This window comes from Chiloscyllium plagiosum, chromosome 1, assembly GCF_004010195.1.
Source record: "Chiloscyllium plagiosum isolate BGI_BamShark_2017 chromosome 1, ASM401019v2, whole genome shotgun sequence".
Taxonomy (NCBI): Eukaryota; Metazoa; Chordata; class Chondrichthyes; order Orectolobiformes; family Hemiscylliidae; genus Chiloscyllium; species Chiloscyllium plagiosum.
Window position 1 is genome coordinate 93,487,606 of NC_057710.1, and position 15,529 is coordinate 93,503,134.

Here is a 15,529-nt window from a genome sequence, read left to right on the forward strand (position 1 = left end):
CAAAACAAAGTAATGGCGATACCTGTGAGTAATGTTTGTGTTTTATCAGCCCTATTCTAACTTTGACAGGGGGACAGCAAAGACCAGCCTCGCCAAAGTCAGAATGTGATGGGAGGAAACACGACAAAGGAGAGAAAGGAATGGAAAGTGGCACGTCTTGTAATGAGCTCTCCAGCTCCAGCTGTGAAAGCCAGTCAGAAGCCAGCACTCCGCAGCAGGGGAATGTTGCCGCGCAGTCCGCCCCACCTCAGCCTAATACCCTGACTCTGGATCGCCCTTCCAAGAAAACCCCTGTCCAATGGATGCAGCAGCCTGACAAACGGAGGAACAGTGAACTCTTTCAAACGCTGATGAACAATTCCCGTGACTCAAGCCTCTGCAAAAAGAAAATCAGCGAAATGCTAAGCGTCGAGGAAGAAATGAAAAAATGCATCCAAGATTTTAGGAAGATCAAAATACCTGTGCAATTTCCAGAACGCAAGCGCCCATGGCAGTCTGAACTATTACAGAAATACGGACTTTAAGTAAACAGAGAAAGAGACTAGCTACAACATGAGTTCTATTTGAAATAAGGGTTTGTGGATTGGAGTCACATGCTGTTTGTCTTATATTTTCTGTCTTATCTATTGAACTGTGATAACATTTGCAAAAAAAAACCTGAAGGAGTCTGTCAGAAATGTGTTCCACAAGTCCCACACGTGGCATGAGGCATACCTTGTAATTACTTTAAATCAATAATATATTCAGATACTCCTCCAGGATAGGTGGGACTTGAACTGGACTTCCTGGCTGAAAGGTAGGGACACAACCACTATGCCACAAGACCCCTGTGCTTGAAGGAAAATAGTTCACTGAAAGTGCAGAAATTTCTTTAGCAGGGTCATCTAATCTACTAGCAAGCTACACAGTGAGAATATGCAACTGTTGCAGCATGTCTCAGTCTGATTAATAATAGTAGCAAAAATAATGAATTCTTCGCCACTGCCTCGATGTGTCAGAAACAGTTATGCATGGGCTTAAAGATTGGATGTGACGGAGCTCCAGAAAATGTAAAAGGTTGCATTCATTGTTGTTTATAACCTCATTCCAGCATTACCAGCTTCCTGCATTTCTCATGCTTTCCATTAATAGAGTTTTACAGCCAATCATCCAAACCTGACATTTCCAATTTGGTCATATCATTCTTCGAATATTTCCTTTTCATTTAGCAATAGTTTGGCCAAATGTTAATACCAATAAAGATCAAATGCCAAGACTTAAGATTAAAATTTTTTGAAGAACATTTTCAGTTCCAACGCTGCATTGTTTTATGAGTAAAACTTACAATAAAAAAAGTCTGATTCCATTCATTCCTAGTTATTAAAATAAAGTGAAGATGGTGATTCAGAAAAAAAAGTCCACAATTTTGAGGATGCGAATGTTTAGGTTAAAAATCTTCATTGTGCTTTAGGGAGATTTTTCTGGAGCTATGCCCAGGCACAGTGGGATATCTGAGTACAGTAAGAAGCAGAAAATCATTACCATTCAAATCACCAGTAAAGAAATCCACCTGACCAAGGGAAATCAGCAAATCTGGTTTATAGGGTGCACTCCGTCCTGCCAAAACCCATTTGTTATAAATGTGTTCAGAATTTTGCTACACCCAATAAATAGAACAATGCCTCTCTCCTAGTTTCACTACTTTGGTTTTATACTAAATTTGACTGATGTATATTTCTTAAGAAGCAGTACAAACACTAACAGTTTACAGAGAATTCAGGCATCCTTTAAATCAATTCTTTTAAAAAGGCATTAGAATAGAATATCCTTTATTGGCATTAATATGTTGTTTTCAAATTGAAGATTTGCAGCAGAAGTTTGAAATTGCTGCAATTTCAAACTTCTGAAGATGCTGGAGAAACTCACCAGCCTGCCAGTACCCGTGGAGAGAATTAATAGTTCAAGTCCAATGTAACTCTCCTTCAGAACTGAAAGGGACTAGAAAATGGTGAGGGATGAGGAGTGTGTGGAATACATGGCAAGGGTGCTTACAGCAAAAGACAAAAGGAGTGCAAATGGTGATAAAGGAGAGATAGAGATGTAAATAGGTATAAATGACAGTTAACAAGAGGAGAACATAGATCTGCTGTGCTGAAGGCAAAGCAACAAGACACAAACAAGAAATGATTGTAGAAACCCCTGAAGTTGTTGAACTCAATGTTGAGCCTTAGAGCCTGTAAAGTGCCTGAATGAAAATGGAGGTGCTGTTCTTCCAACTTGTGCTAAGCATTTGTGGGAATACTGTAGCTGGTGTCACACAAAAATGTTAGCATGGGCACAAAGCAGGATATTGACATGGCTAGCAACTGGATGGTTGGGTTCATTCTTAAGGACAGAGTGGACGTGCTCCATAAAGAGGTAACCTTAGTCTGTATTTGCTCTCACCAGAGTCAAGGGCACTGCATTGTCAACAATTAATACAGGAGACTGGACTGAAAGAAGAACAAGTGAACTGCTGCCTCACCCTTTGGAAGGTGTCCTGGGGCCTTGGACAGTGAGGAGGGAGGTGGTGAAAGGGCAAGTGTTGCACATTCTGTAATTGCAATGGGAGGTGCCACTGGGGAGTTGGGATGGATAGCAGGATGGGAGGAGATGGGTGAGGATATTGAGGACAGGACGAGGGTGTTATGAAAGGAACAGTCCCTGTGGAATGGCAAAGTAGGGGGTTGGGGGGAGGGGAAGATATGTTTGGAGATGAATTCTGCTGGAGATGGTGGAAGTGGTAGAAGATGATTCTTCAAATTCAGAGACTGATGGGGTGGAAAGTAAGGACAAGGATAATTATGTCATTACTCTGATAGAGAGGTGTGGTGGCAAGTGCAGGAAATGGATGGAAATGACTAATGAGCCTATCAACCATGGTACTGGGGGAGTCTTTAGTTCAGGAAAGCAGAGGTCATGTCAGAGGCAGCCCAGTAGAAGGTCATGCCATTAGAACATATGTGAGACAGATGGAGAAATTGGAAGAATAGAATGGAGTCTTTGCTGGGAAGCTGGGTATGAGGAAATGTAGTCAAGGCAACTGTGGCAGTTGGAGGTTTTGTAATGGAAATTGGTGGACAGCCTATCCCATGGGAATAGGGAAGTCAAAGAAGGGAAGAGTAACATTAATTCTGTTTTCTCTGCAACAGGTGATGCCAGACCTGCTGAGTTTCTCAAGCATTTTCTGTTTTTATTTCAAATTTCCAGCAATTACAGTATTTTGTTTTTATTTGCATTCATAGTACAGAGTTGTCCCTCTACATTACAGTAAATTTGAATAATACAGAAGTTTTGAATTATTTTGGCACTCATACATTAAGAATTGCAAGGCAATCTCTTCAGATAGCAATTCTGTCATCCTAATGTCTTTTGCATTTATGTAGAAGCTGCAAAGCTGATAGCTGCATTGTTTGGAGGCCATTGTTTCATCACCTGCAATTTTAGAAATAACATTCTAACTATTCCCTCTCATGTCAAGAAATAAAGGTTTGCAGATGTCTCACCACATTGCTATTTCGTTAATGTAGTTAACGGATAAGAAAAGATCTACTGGCCCATCAATTCTTTCCTATATAGTGATACCCCCTCACATTAATGTTTAGCCATCAAAGAATTCATTAGGGGAGGTATTGATGTTGTGATATTATTGTGTGACTTGTGATCCAAAGACCTGAGTGATGTTCTGGGCACTTGGGGTCAAATCCCTTGGTGGGATTTGAAACTTTTTTAAAATTCTGATGATGACAATGAAGCTATTGTTATAAAACCCCACCTAGTTCATTAATGCCCTTCAGGGAATGCCTAGTGAGCCATTCAGTTGTATCCTAAGAAAGGATTGAATCCAATTGAACCACCTGGCAGCTATCTAGGCACCAGAAACAAAAGTGACAAGCACAGCTCTTTTGATCCAACAAAATCTTCCTTATTATCACCTGGGGCTATGTGCCAACATTGAAAGAGCCATCTCTTGGCAATGGAATCATAGCTCAGATGTCCTGTCCTACCATCAGGAAAGATACAACAGAGGTGAAGGAACAGTTGTATGCAGTAGGTAGGTAGGTGGAAGAGTCACTCTGGGAGCCCTCAACATTTGAATACAAACCCCATGAATTTCATGGCATTAGGTCAAACACGGGCAAACATTAATCTCCTGCTGATTCATTCATACTGTGTCTCTCCCCCTCACCCTCCTTATGGACTGCCGTGGTTTTAAAAGGCAGCTCATCACTATCATTTCCAAGACAAAAAGGGACTGGCGCTGGCCCAGCCGTGATGCACATGTCCCATGAGTGAATAAAAATAAAATATAATCTTCAATCTCAAGGCCTGGTGTATTCACTACCCTAACATTACTATCAAGCGTGGTTCATGAGGACATGACAGGAGTAGGTGTACTGAAAAATAAGACATCAACCTGGTGAGGCTATACAATAGGACTACATCTGTGCCAAGCAGCATAAGCAGCAAGTGACAGACACAGCTGGGTGGTTTCATCGCCAATGGATCAGATCTAAACTTTGCTACCCAGCCACAATCAGTTATGAATGCTGGTGGATAATTAAACAACTCACTGGAGGAGGACCTTTTCCCAAAATATTCCTATCTTCAATGATAGGGAATCCCAGCATATCCAATATCATTCAGTGGATAATCCACCTCAGACCCCTCTGGAGGTCTCCGACATCACACATGATAGTTTACAGCCAATTTGATTCACTCTACATGATCTCAAGAAACAGTTGGAGACACTGGATACTACAAAGACTATGGACCCTGACAACATTCTAGCAATAGTATTGAATACTTGTGCTCCAGAACTTCCCACATTCCAAGCCAAGCTCTTTCAGTATAGTTAAGCACCGACACCTAAGATGGAAAATTGCCCAGATATGTTCTGAGCACAAAAAGCAGGACAAATCCAACCCAGCCAATTACTGCCTATTGTTGACTACTCTCGATTATCAGAAAAGTGATCGAAAGGGTTTTCAAACATACTATTAAGCAGCACAAGCTTAACAATAACCTGCTAACTCATACATCATTTGAGTTCTGCCAATACCACTTAGCTCCTGATCATTGCGGCATTAGTTGAAACATAGAAGAAAGAGCTGAGTTCCAGAGGTGAGCTGAGAGTGACAGCCTTTGATGTCAAGCCTGCTTTTGTCCGAGTGAGACATCAAGGAGTCATAGCAAAATTTGTGAGAATCAGGGGAAACTGTCCAACTGGTTGGGGTCATATCTGGCACAAAAAAAGATGGCTGTGGATTTTGGGGGTTGGTCATCACAGTTTCAGGACTTCTCTGAAGGAGTTCCTTAGGGGAATACCCTAAACCAACCAGCTTTGGCTGCTTCATTAATGGTCTCATTCAATGTAACGGTACTGTTCACCTCTATCGACATAACCCTAGCCAGAGAAACAATAGCCAACCTGCTGGACATACAGAACAGACAACAGGACGTTGAACCTATCAACAAAGACGGCATACTCAAACTACTGGACCTGTGCCTCACAACACACTTCACATTCAACAACCAAATATATGAACAAATCAACGGCACACCCATGGGTTCACCCATCTCTGGACTCATAGCAGAAGCGGTAATGCAAAGATTAGAACAAACAGTCTTACCACACATTCAACCCAAACGCTGGGTCAGATATGTGGATGATACAGGAAAGCCACACACACAGACCAGGTCCTAAACTATGAAAGCAACCACCCCAACACACACAAAAGTAGTTGCATCAAGACACTATTCAAAAGGGCCATAACACACTGCAGTACACCAGAACTGCAAAAATAGGAAGAAGAACACCTATACAATGTATTCGCCAAAAACGGATACACACGCAATTTCATCCACAGATGCCTAAGGGAAAGACAATGGAATGAGGACATGCCGCAACCCAAAGGACTAGCCACACTACCATACATCAAGAGCATTTCCGAACTGACAGCCAGACTACTGTGACCACTAGGACTCATAACAGCACACAAACCAACAGCCACTCTCAGACAACAACTCACCAGAACGAAGGACCCGATACCCAGCATGAGCAAAACCAATGTACTGTACAAACTCCCATGCAAGGCCTGCACAAAACACTATATAGGACAAACAGGAAGACAGCTAACGATCCGCATCCATGAACACCAACTAGCCACGAAACGACACGACCAGCTATCCTTAGTAGCCACACATGCAGATGACAAGCAACATGAATTCAACCGGGATAACACTACTATTATAGGACAAGCTAAACAGAGAACAGCCAGGGAATTCCTAGAGGCATGGCACTCATTCACAGATTCAATCAATAAGCACATCGACCTGGACCCAATATACCGACCACTGCAGTGGACAGCTGGAACTGACAACCGGAAGCGGCAGAGACAAACCACTATAAATGCCGGAGGAAACATCACAGAAGCACTTCACAGGAGGCTCCCAAGCATTGAGGATGTCATCTAGACAGGGGACGAAACGTCTGCAACACAAATTCCCAGCTCGGCGAACAGAACCACAACAACGAACATCCGAGCTACAAATCTTCTCACAGACTTTGCTTCATTAATGTTCTACCCTCCATCGTAAGGTCAGATGTCAGGATGTTTGCTGAAGATTGCACAATGCTCATTCACAGTTCCCCAGATACTCTACATACGTCCACTCCCTCCACTATCAACGCTCAGTATCAGGAGTATATATTATCTATAGAAATTCACAAGATTCCTTCATCAGCACCTTCCAAGTTCACAATCACTTCCATCTAGAAGGTCAAGAGCAGTAAATGCATGGGATCACCATCATCCCCTCCAAGTCACTTGCCATCCTGACTTGGAAATGTATCACCATGCTTTCACCATCACGGTATCAAAATCCTGGATTTCTCTCTCTGATGCTATTGTGTGTCTACCTTCACCAAATGAACTTTAGCAATTCCAGAAGACAGGTCACCACCACCTGCTCAGGGGTAACTGAGGATGGGCAATAGATGCTGACCCAGTGAGAAACACCCATGTGTCATGAATGAATAGACACAGAACTGAATGAATCCCACCCTTGGATGACATTTGTAACTAAGCTTCTTGCAAGGTATCAGTTTATTTTCTCAGGGGGCAGCAAGGGTTAAAAAAAACTATCTGCTCTTTCTGACATCACTGATTTTTATTTGTTGGTCTGAGAATTACTATAGGTTTTATAGAACTGCTCTGACTGCGAGGAACAACTCTCCTAAGCTAGTGAATGGATGAATCATGTTACCTTAGTTGAAACAAGGAAGGAATATGATCAAATATTCAAGTGAAAAACAATTGCTTAGTTCCCTACCTAAATTCAAAGTGATCACCTGAAAATTCCATTATGATTACGAAGCAGCATGTTTAGCCATGAAAGCTTTTAAATCGTATCTGGACGAAAGTTCCAATGGGCTTAAACCCCAAAACCAAAGGTGATAGTACAGAACATGTGGCCACTGAAATGGTAGGGAATGAACTCTATCTTAATTTGCAGGGATGCAATCTCCCATCATAGCTTTGGTGGAAAATGGACAAGAATATTAGAGACCAACTTGGATGGTCAGGATTTCTGCTGATCTGCTGAAGTAGCAAAACAAGATCAGGAGACGCATGTGGACGTTCTATTGTATGATGCTCTTTCAGAAACTCCAGATTAGAAAATAAAAAAAACACTGGTGTAACTGCCAGGACTTGGTTCATCTTTATAGGCCAGAATTATCAGTCAATCAGCTGTCGCATATTGCTTCATGCAATTAGCAACATTACATAATAACATTATCTGACCATTTCTGCATTGTTGTTTGTGGAATTTTTGCTGTTAGCATATTGATTGCTGTGTTTCCATACAACAGTGGCTTCACTTCAGAAGTACTCAATTGGCTGTAAAGCACGTTGGGCCACCATAAGGTCAGGAAAGGTGCTGTCGAAATGCAAGTTTCTCTTTCATATCGGTGTGATTACTGTTTTTCAAAAGTTGGTATTGATACTTGAAATTTCCCTTTTGTTTTCTGTTTACATGTAGCCATTATGAAACTGGGTATGAATTAGTAAAAGAAGAATTTGTCCTTGATATTATGGCAGATTTTGATAATAAATTGAGTATTCTAGCACTGAGCAGGAAGCCTGGTTGAGAGTTAATACTTGTTTCAGCTTATGAGTTAGAACATTTGAAAATGAGATATGATAAACATCAACTGTTAACTTTAGTCTTCAGTGCCATGAATTTCCAAGTGACAAGTATCCTAATAAGGAAGAAATCAATTTGATTCTCCAACTTAAACTTTGTCTAGAAATGCAAGATCATTGTCACTTGAAACAAAAAGTGAGATTTGACAATACAGGATTAAAATAAAACCCTATAAAATGATATGAACATGATCTCTTTTGCTGTCTGTGTCATGAGTACTGTAATGTCTTGCTGGACTGGTTTGATAGATGCTACTTTGAGCTTTATCACTTTGAAAAATGCCTACTTCACTTTAAAAGCAAGTTGAATGTGTTTTGCTTACAGAGAAATTACCTTCTTTCAAAAATTAAAACAATTTCAAACACTTGAGTTTTGTCTCTTTTTACTTGGATTTTATCTTTGATTAATGACAATTACAAACTCACTTGGTGTCTGACTTGGAAGTGTTAATAAGCCTACAGACAGTGTGGGGGAGGTAAAGTCATCAATAATAATCTTGAAACTGCAATGAATAAGTTCTGAAAATCAATTGAAATAACACAACATTGATTGAACAATTCTTTAATTTTATCAAACAGGTAAGTTGGATTTCTTAGACTGACCTCTTTTGGATCTTTTTTAAATCAAATGGGCAAAATCTGCTCTTAAAAGGAGTAGCAGTTCGATCCTTACAGTTTCCATGGGGACTTACCTATTGAACTGCAATTTGCGTCTGGTCTGTTTCAGTTTGCAAAATTGGAAAGTTAATGCAACATCAAGGTCGTCTCTTATGCCATGAAATCCTTTGAAGTACAGTCTTCCCACAGGTCAAATGTAATGGCTGCATTTAGAAAGAACTACTTATTCCTTATCATTAGTATCTAAAGCATAGAAATAACCAGAAGGATATTGAGGTTAAACAGAGCTCTAAATGAACATTTAGCTTGTCAATCAGGCTAAGGATAGAATTGGCTGAACACTTAATGTGCTCATTTGTAATTTATTTGCCTCTAGTTGATTATAATTCGTCTGAATAAGTCAGTGTAAAGGGAAATTAGGCAGGGTGTATTATGGGTAACTAATTGACACAATTGTCACCTTGATGAAACTGACATTATACAATACATTACAGCACAGGAACAGGCCCTTCGGCCCACCAAGCCTGTGCTAATTGCTCATCCTTATTTAGACCCACTACTTAATGTCCATATGTAGTTTCTATCCCTCTGTTCGCCTCCCGCACATGTGTCTATCATGATACACAAACATGCCTGTATCCACCACCTCCAAATTACCCTGTATGTGAAAAATTATCCCCACACTTCTCTGATAAACTTTGTCTCTGTCACCTTGAACCTGTTCCCTCTTGTAGCTGACCTTTCCAACCTGGGAAAAAGCCTCTGACTATTAACCCTATCTGTGCCTCACATCATTTTGTAGTCCTCTATCAGGTTGTCCCTCAGCCTCTGTCTGTCCAGTGAAAACAATCTGAGTTTAGCCAACCTCCCTCACAACTAAAATCCTCCAGATCAGGCAATCTAATAAATCTTTTCTGCACCCTCTCCAAAACATTCACATCCTTCTGGCAATCAGAACTGAACACAATCTTCCAAATGTGGCCTAACTAAAGCATTGTGCAACTTGCCAACTTTTATATTGGATGCCTCCTCTGATGAAAGCAAATGTGCTGCATACCTTCTTGACCACCTTATCCACCTGCATTGCCAGAGATCTGAGAAGCTATACACACACAACCATTTCATAGAATCATAGAATCTCTAGTGTGGGAAGAGGCCATTGGGCCCATTGAGTCCACACTGGCCCTTGGAAGAGAACCCCACCCAGCCCCAGCCCCACACCCTATCCCCATAACCCCACATATTACCATGGCTAATCTACCCAACCAGACACTGCAGAAAATTTAGGATAGCCAATCCAATGAACCTGCACATCTTTGGATTGTGGAAGGAAACCTACGCAGACACAGGGAGAACGTGCAAACTCCACACAAAGCAGTCACCCGATGAATAGAACGTGGGTCCCTGGCGCTGTGAGGCAGCAGCGCTAACCACTGAGCCGCTGTGCCACCCACAGCAACCCTTGAGAAATCATACAAGCTTATGGTGTATTGTCTTCTAATATAATGAACAGCAATATCCACCCTCCAGCCCCCACCCCCAACTTTTGTTTACAAGCTTTTCAAATAACGACGAGGAAAGGTGGGGGGTACTACTTTCGGACAGTGCCCTTTGCACACCAGGGCAGCCTCCAATAAGACAATATCCTATTTGCCTATTCACCTATGCTTCAATACCCATTCCCTAAGGAGGGTAACGCCTCCTGACTGATCTCACTCCAGGATCCACAGAGCTCTTTATTGTGGCCTGCTTGCAGTCACAGAAGTACCCACTACTGAACTCTGTTTTACCTGTTCAAGCTGCAATTCTCTAGAGATTTGGCGATCCTCCCAAGAGAGGGATAGAACTCCTGCTTTCAACAGAGCTAATGCTACATGCAGTATGTTACAGATCTAGAGTGAACCTCTTGTTCACAGCCCAGTCTCTGGCTGGCATTTTAGTCAGGGACATAAGCAGTCCACACATCACACCCATCCTGTAATCTATAGTCCACGTGCGTGCTGTAGAGACAATTCCTCATTAATCTGGGCTGAAAGAACGTCATTAACAGGTTTCCCCGGTACCATATAATAAACTCTGGTATTTGAATTGATTTGCATATCAATTTATTTCAGAACTTGTTGGAAGCCATCCATGAACCAACGTCTCATTAGAAATGCCCAAAAAATTCTAATAGTTGGTTTAGAAATGGTGCAAAGGTTCGAATATGTTGTCATTTTTAAGTAAGGCAAAATGGCACAATCAGAACTTTTCTTGTTGGTGCACCAACCCTCTAGAGAACTTATGGAATTGGCTTCCAGCATTTAATAAAAATGTTCATGCCAATGCTGTGATAATGTTGTATCATTCTAACTGCGCATGTATGAATCCATTTAAGTATGTATTTTCATTGGTATTGGTAAATTTGACTTGTTATTAAGAGCAAGTGACTGAAATCTAATCTGTTGTGGGAATCTACTTCAGTTTAGTGGACATTCAAATGTGATGTCATAACAATATTTTTTTGGAATAATGGCAATGCAATGAGTAAAGGTTCCCACAATACCTTAAATCGAAAATCTTTTAAGTTGTGGAATAACATTTCTGTTTACATTTCTAGGTTGGTAATCTGGCTAAGTGCTCAATCAGAGTAAAACTTTGACAGAATGTGTCATTTTCAGCAATACTCAGGTTCTGTGGGAACGAAATACATTAAATTCTTCAAATATTCTCAAAATGTTGAATCAAATTAAATGCTGCATATTTAAACACAATTTTAATTTGACAAAACAAAACGTTCTCTTCCAGTGAAATACAGATCAGAAATTCAATTTTACATATGCCATGCAAGTATTCAATCGATGAGGAATCAAATGATCCTTAGGAATGGAAATAAATGTTGGGCAGAATGTAACAGGCTGTGTATCACCTTGTTTTGGGAATACCCGCCATCTTATTGTCAGTCAGGCATCAAAGTAAACAGAGTGTGATCTTCCAGCCAATCAGCAGCCAACAGCTCTCTATCTCTGGCAGCACAAGGAGTAGCGTTAACTGCTGGTAACAATGACAAACAGATGCCCAAGGTCAGCGAGGGACCGGGGTCACAGGTGAGTGAGACCAAGTGGAAGTCACAGTGTGAAGGTTACTAGCTGGAGAGGTACAGGAAGGGATCGGAACACAGTGAAAAGGTTTAGATTTCTAGACCCCCTTTATTACATCGGGACCCTTGAACAGACACTGAGGGTCTAACAATAAGGGACTCACCTGGGAGCCTACAAGCAAACCTGACATGGCACCGTCCTGCCTGTTCCAAAAGGAAAACTTGAATAATAGGATAAAACTATTAGGCATTAAGTACCCACTTAAGGGTCTCAGTTGGTGCCTGGGTATGAACACTGTCCACAAGTTTTCCAGCCCTGAATTCGACAGAGAGGAAAGAACACTGAGGCCCCAAATAAATCCTGCCTCCAAACACACCTTGGGGTAGATTTCAAATTACATCCAATGATTTAAAACTTAATTCATATGTTCTTAGTTTGATCACAAAAGCCTACAAAATATACATGCAAACTTGAAATTTCTGTAGAGGGAGCTCTAATGTTTCCCAGTTAACAAGGTGTATACCTAGATGCTTCAGAAATACAACATTCCGCATACTTGTATATATAAAAGAATTATAGGGCAGGCAATAGTCGTCACTGAGTTAGTAATTCAGAGGCCACAGACAAATGTTCTGGGGATATCTTCCACTGTGCTTGCTGGTGAGACCTAAATTCAGTTAATAAATCTGGAATTAGAAACCAGTCTCAGTAATGGTGACAGTGATTCCATTTCTAAAGCATAGCATCTGAGGTTGTGAAAGTTGTTAAATAAACACAAGCAGTTAGAAACATTTTCCCTAGTGTCTGCCTTTTATAGGTGCTGTTATACATCCAGACCATGTACATACAATTCTGGCATTAGCCATATAAGGGACTAATGCCTGTTTCTGGTCTGACGAACGTTTGCTTTGTGTCTGAGACACTCATCAATAATCACTTATAATCACAGCTTTCAAACCTGACTTTAGTCTCCAAGTCCACTAGGTCTCATCCCAGCCACAGTGCTAGTCAGTCCAGTATAACTGGTGAACGCCCTGCAACGATTCTCTTGACCCCAGTACTATTCACCCTGATCTGCAATGGCCCTTGGAGGCCAAACACTTTCCCTCAAGATCTCAGTGATCTTACCAAATCTGAACTCTAAGAGCCAAAATGGTGGGTTCCTCATACCTCCACAATTCAGCATTCTCTGGAGACACTGCACCAAAGTAGATGCTACCAAATTTCTATGTGAAATATTTTTTGTTAATCTATCAAATGTATCAACCACCTCCATCAGAAATAAATACATTTTCAAGTGAAAGATAACATGCCGTTGCAGATATCCTCTGTTCAAAGCATCTTCGAAAGTCAAGTTTTTATTTTGATGTGTTTGGTAAAGAGCCGTGAATAACACTGTAGCCTCTATTTGTGTTTTAGCATGGTTATGACACATGTGCCTCAAACCATGTTGCAAAACCTCATTCCAATTTGCTTTTTTAAAGATAAATCCACTTCCTTTCTGACTCTCACTCACTGTCCTGCTTACCATTTCCTTCATCTGACCTCCTTGTTTGTCAGTACCACTCCCAACCACCTTGTACCCTGTTTGCAGGAGGGTGTGTACAGCAGCAAAAGGGAAACAGCTAGAGGAGCAGTGAGAGGGAAGGAGTGGGAGGATGAAAAGAGGGAAATGTGGAATGGGAAGCAATGGAAAGGGGAGGGGCAAGAGAGGCAGGGAGCAATGGTGCAAGTCAGTCATGAGAAAGAGGCAGTGATGGGCAGGGGCTGAGAGTGGTCGGTAAGCCAGTGGTGGGAGGCAATGAGGGGACGCAGTGAGAAGTGTGGAACAGGTGGTGGGTAGAAAGTAATGGGATTGTAAGAGTATCTTTAGGTTAGTTTGCTACAAAGGATTTTGAATGTAAAAATTACAGGGCAAGAACTATGTGCTGTCTTTTGGTAAAGTGACTTTCATTTAGCATTTGTTCATTTACTGGCTTTTTAAATGAGACACATTTAAAATTGTGCTTTATCCTGAATGAACTAACTGCATCATTAATCCTTTCATTGACAAATTACTTTCTGTCACATGTAAGGGAGTTGTTTGCTGCCAGAGGAAGTGGTGGAGGCTGGTACAATTGCAACATTTAAGTGGCATTTGGATGGGTATATGAATAGGAAGGGTTTCGAGGGATATGGGCCAAGTGCTGGCAGATGGGTTGGGATATCTAGTTGGCATGGACAGGTTGGACTGAAGGGTCTCTTTCCATGCTGTACATCTCTATGACTCTATTTCCTTAACTATTAGGTGCTAATATAGAGTTTAAAACTGATACCCGGACGCACTTTTTTGAAATTCAATTCGTAATTGTAATTTTCTTGTTTCTTCTTTCTAGCTCAACATGATCTATTTTCTCTACCTTTTTCACAACCCAACAAAAAGAATTGACAGCTGATGAACTTGTCCACAATTAATTGCCCTGCAATACTTTTACTTTGAGGTATACTTCAGCTTTTAAGATTCAACTGGAAGCATTCGTTGAGGTTGTTTTGATCATGTGCTCTAAGCTTATGGATAATTTTAGTACCAATAAGGCAGAGATTAATATGGAAACTTTGGAAAACTTTACAGTTGGCAAATTCCTACATTTCCATCATACACCTCCAATGCAGGATGACATTTCAGCACATAAAATAATGGTCAATGTGTGAAAATTAGCAAGTAGCAGCCACAAGGTGCACCATCTTAAATATTGTGGCGACGGGGCAAAACAATCTGGTAAAAGAGAAAATGTAAGGGAAGAAGTTAAATTCCATAGGTCAATATGTAATGATTCCACATTCTATATAGATCATGATGTTGAACAGACCATTGGAATTAGTAGCGATAGATTTGGATCAATAGAGATCCAAAATGGGAAGCTTTCAGAAATGACACAACGGGAATCCAGAGAAAGTGTATTCTTGACAGGGTGAAAGGAAAGGCTGGTAGGTATAGGGAATGCTGGATGACTAAAGAAATTGAGGGTTTGGTTAAGGAAAAGAAGGAAGCATATGTAAGGTATAGACAGGATAGATCGAGTGAATCCTTAGAAGAGTATAAAGGCAGTAGGAGTATGCTTAAGAGGGAAATCAGGAGGGCAAAAAGGGGACATGAGATAGCTTTGGCAAATAGAATTAAGGAGAATCCAAAGGGTTTTTACACATACATTAAGGACAAAAGGGTAACTAGGGAGAGAATAGGGCCCCTCAAAGTTCAGCAAGGCAGACTTTGTGTGGAGTCGCAGAAAAAAGGGGAGATACTAAACGAGTATTTTGCATCAGTATTTACTGTGGAAAAGGACATGGAAGATTTAGAATGTAGGGAAATACGTGGTGACATCTTGAAAAATGTCCATACTACAGAGGAGGAAGTGCTGGATGTCTTGAAACGGTTAAAAGTGGATAAATGCCTAGGACCTGATCAGGTGTACCTGAGAACTCTGTGGGAAGCTATAGAAGTGACTGCTGGGCCTCTTGCTGAGATATTTGTATCATTGATAGTCACAGGTGAGGTGCCGGATGACTGGAGGTTGGTAAACGTGGTGCCACTGTTTAAGAGGGAGGTAAGGACAAGCCAGGGAA

General features: G+C 41.0%; 1 protein-coding gene across 4 annotated transcripts in view; it reads left to right on the forward strand.

Annotated features, from left to right (window-relative positions):
• LOC122550725 (BTB/POZ domain-containing protein KCTD8-like) overlaps positions 1 to 15,529 on the forward strand; it is a 374,815-nt gene that overhangs the window by 319,009 nt on the left and 40,277 nt on the right. Inside the window, exon 2 of one of the 4 annotated variants that reach the window (XM_043691881.1) lies at positions 70 to 5,474. The exons of 2 other annotated variants lie outside the window; for them this stretch is intronic. In XM_043691881.1, coding sequence (XP_043547816.1) covers positions 70 to 524 — 455 coding nt within the window. In that variant the 3' untranslated portion in view covers positions 525 to 5,474. Of the gene's footprint in view, positions 1 to 69; positions 5,475 to 15,529 lie in introns of those variants that run through there. One more of the 4 variants, XM_043691890.1, reaches the window with a different exon arrangement.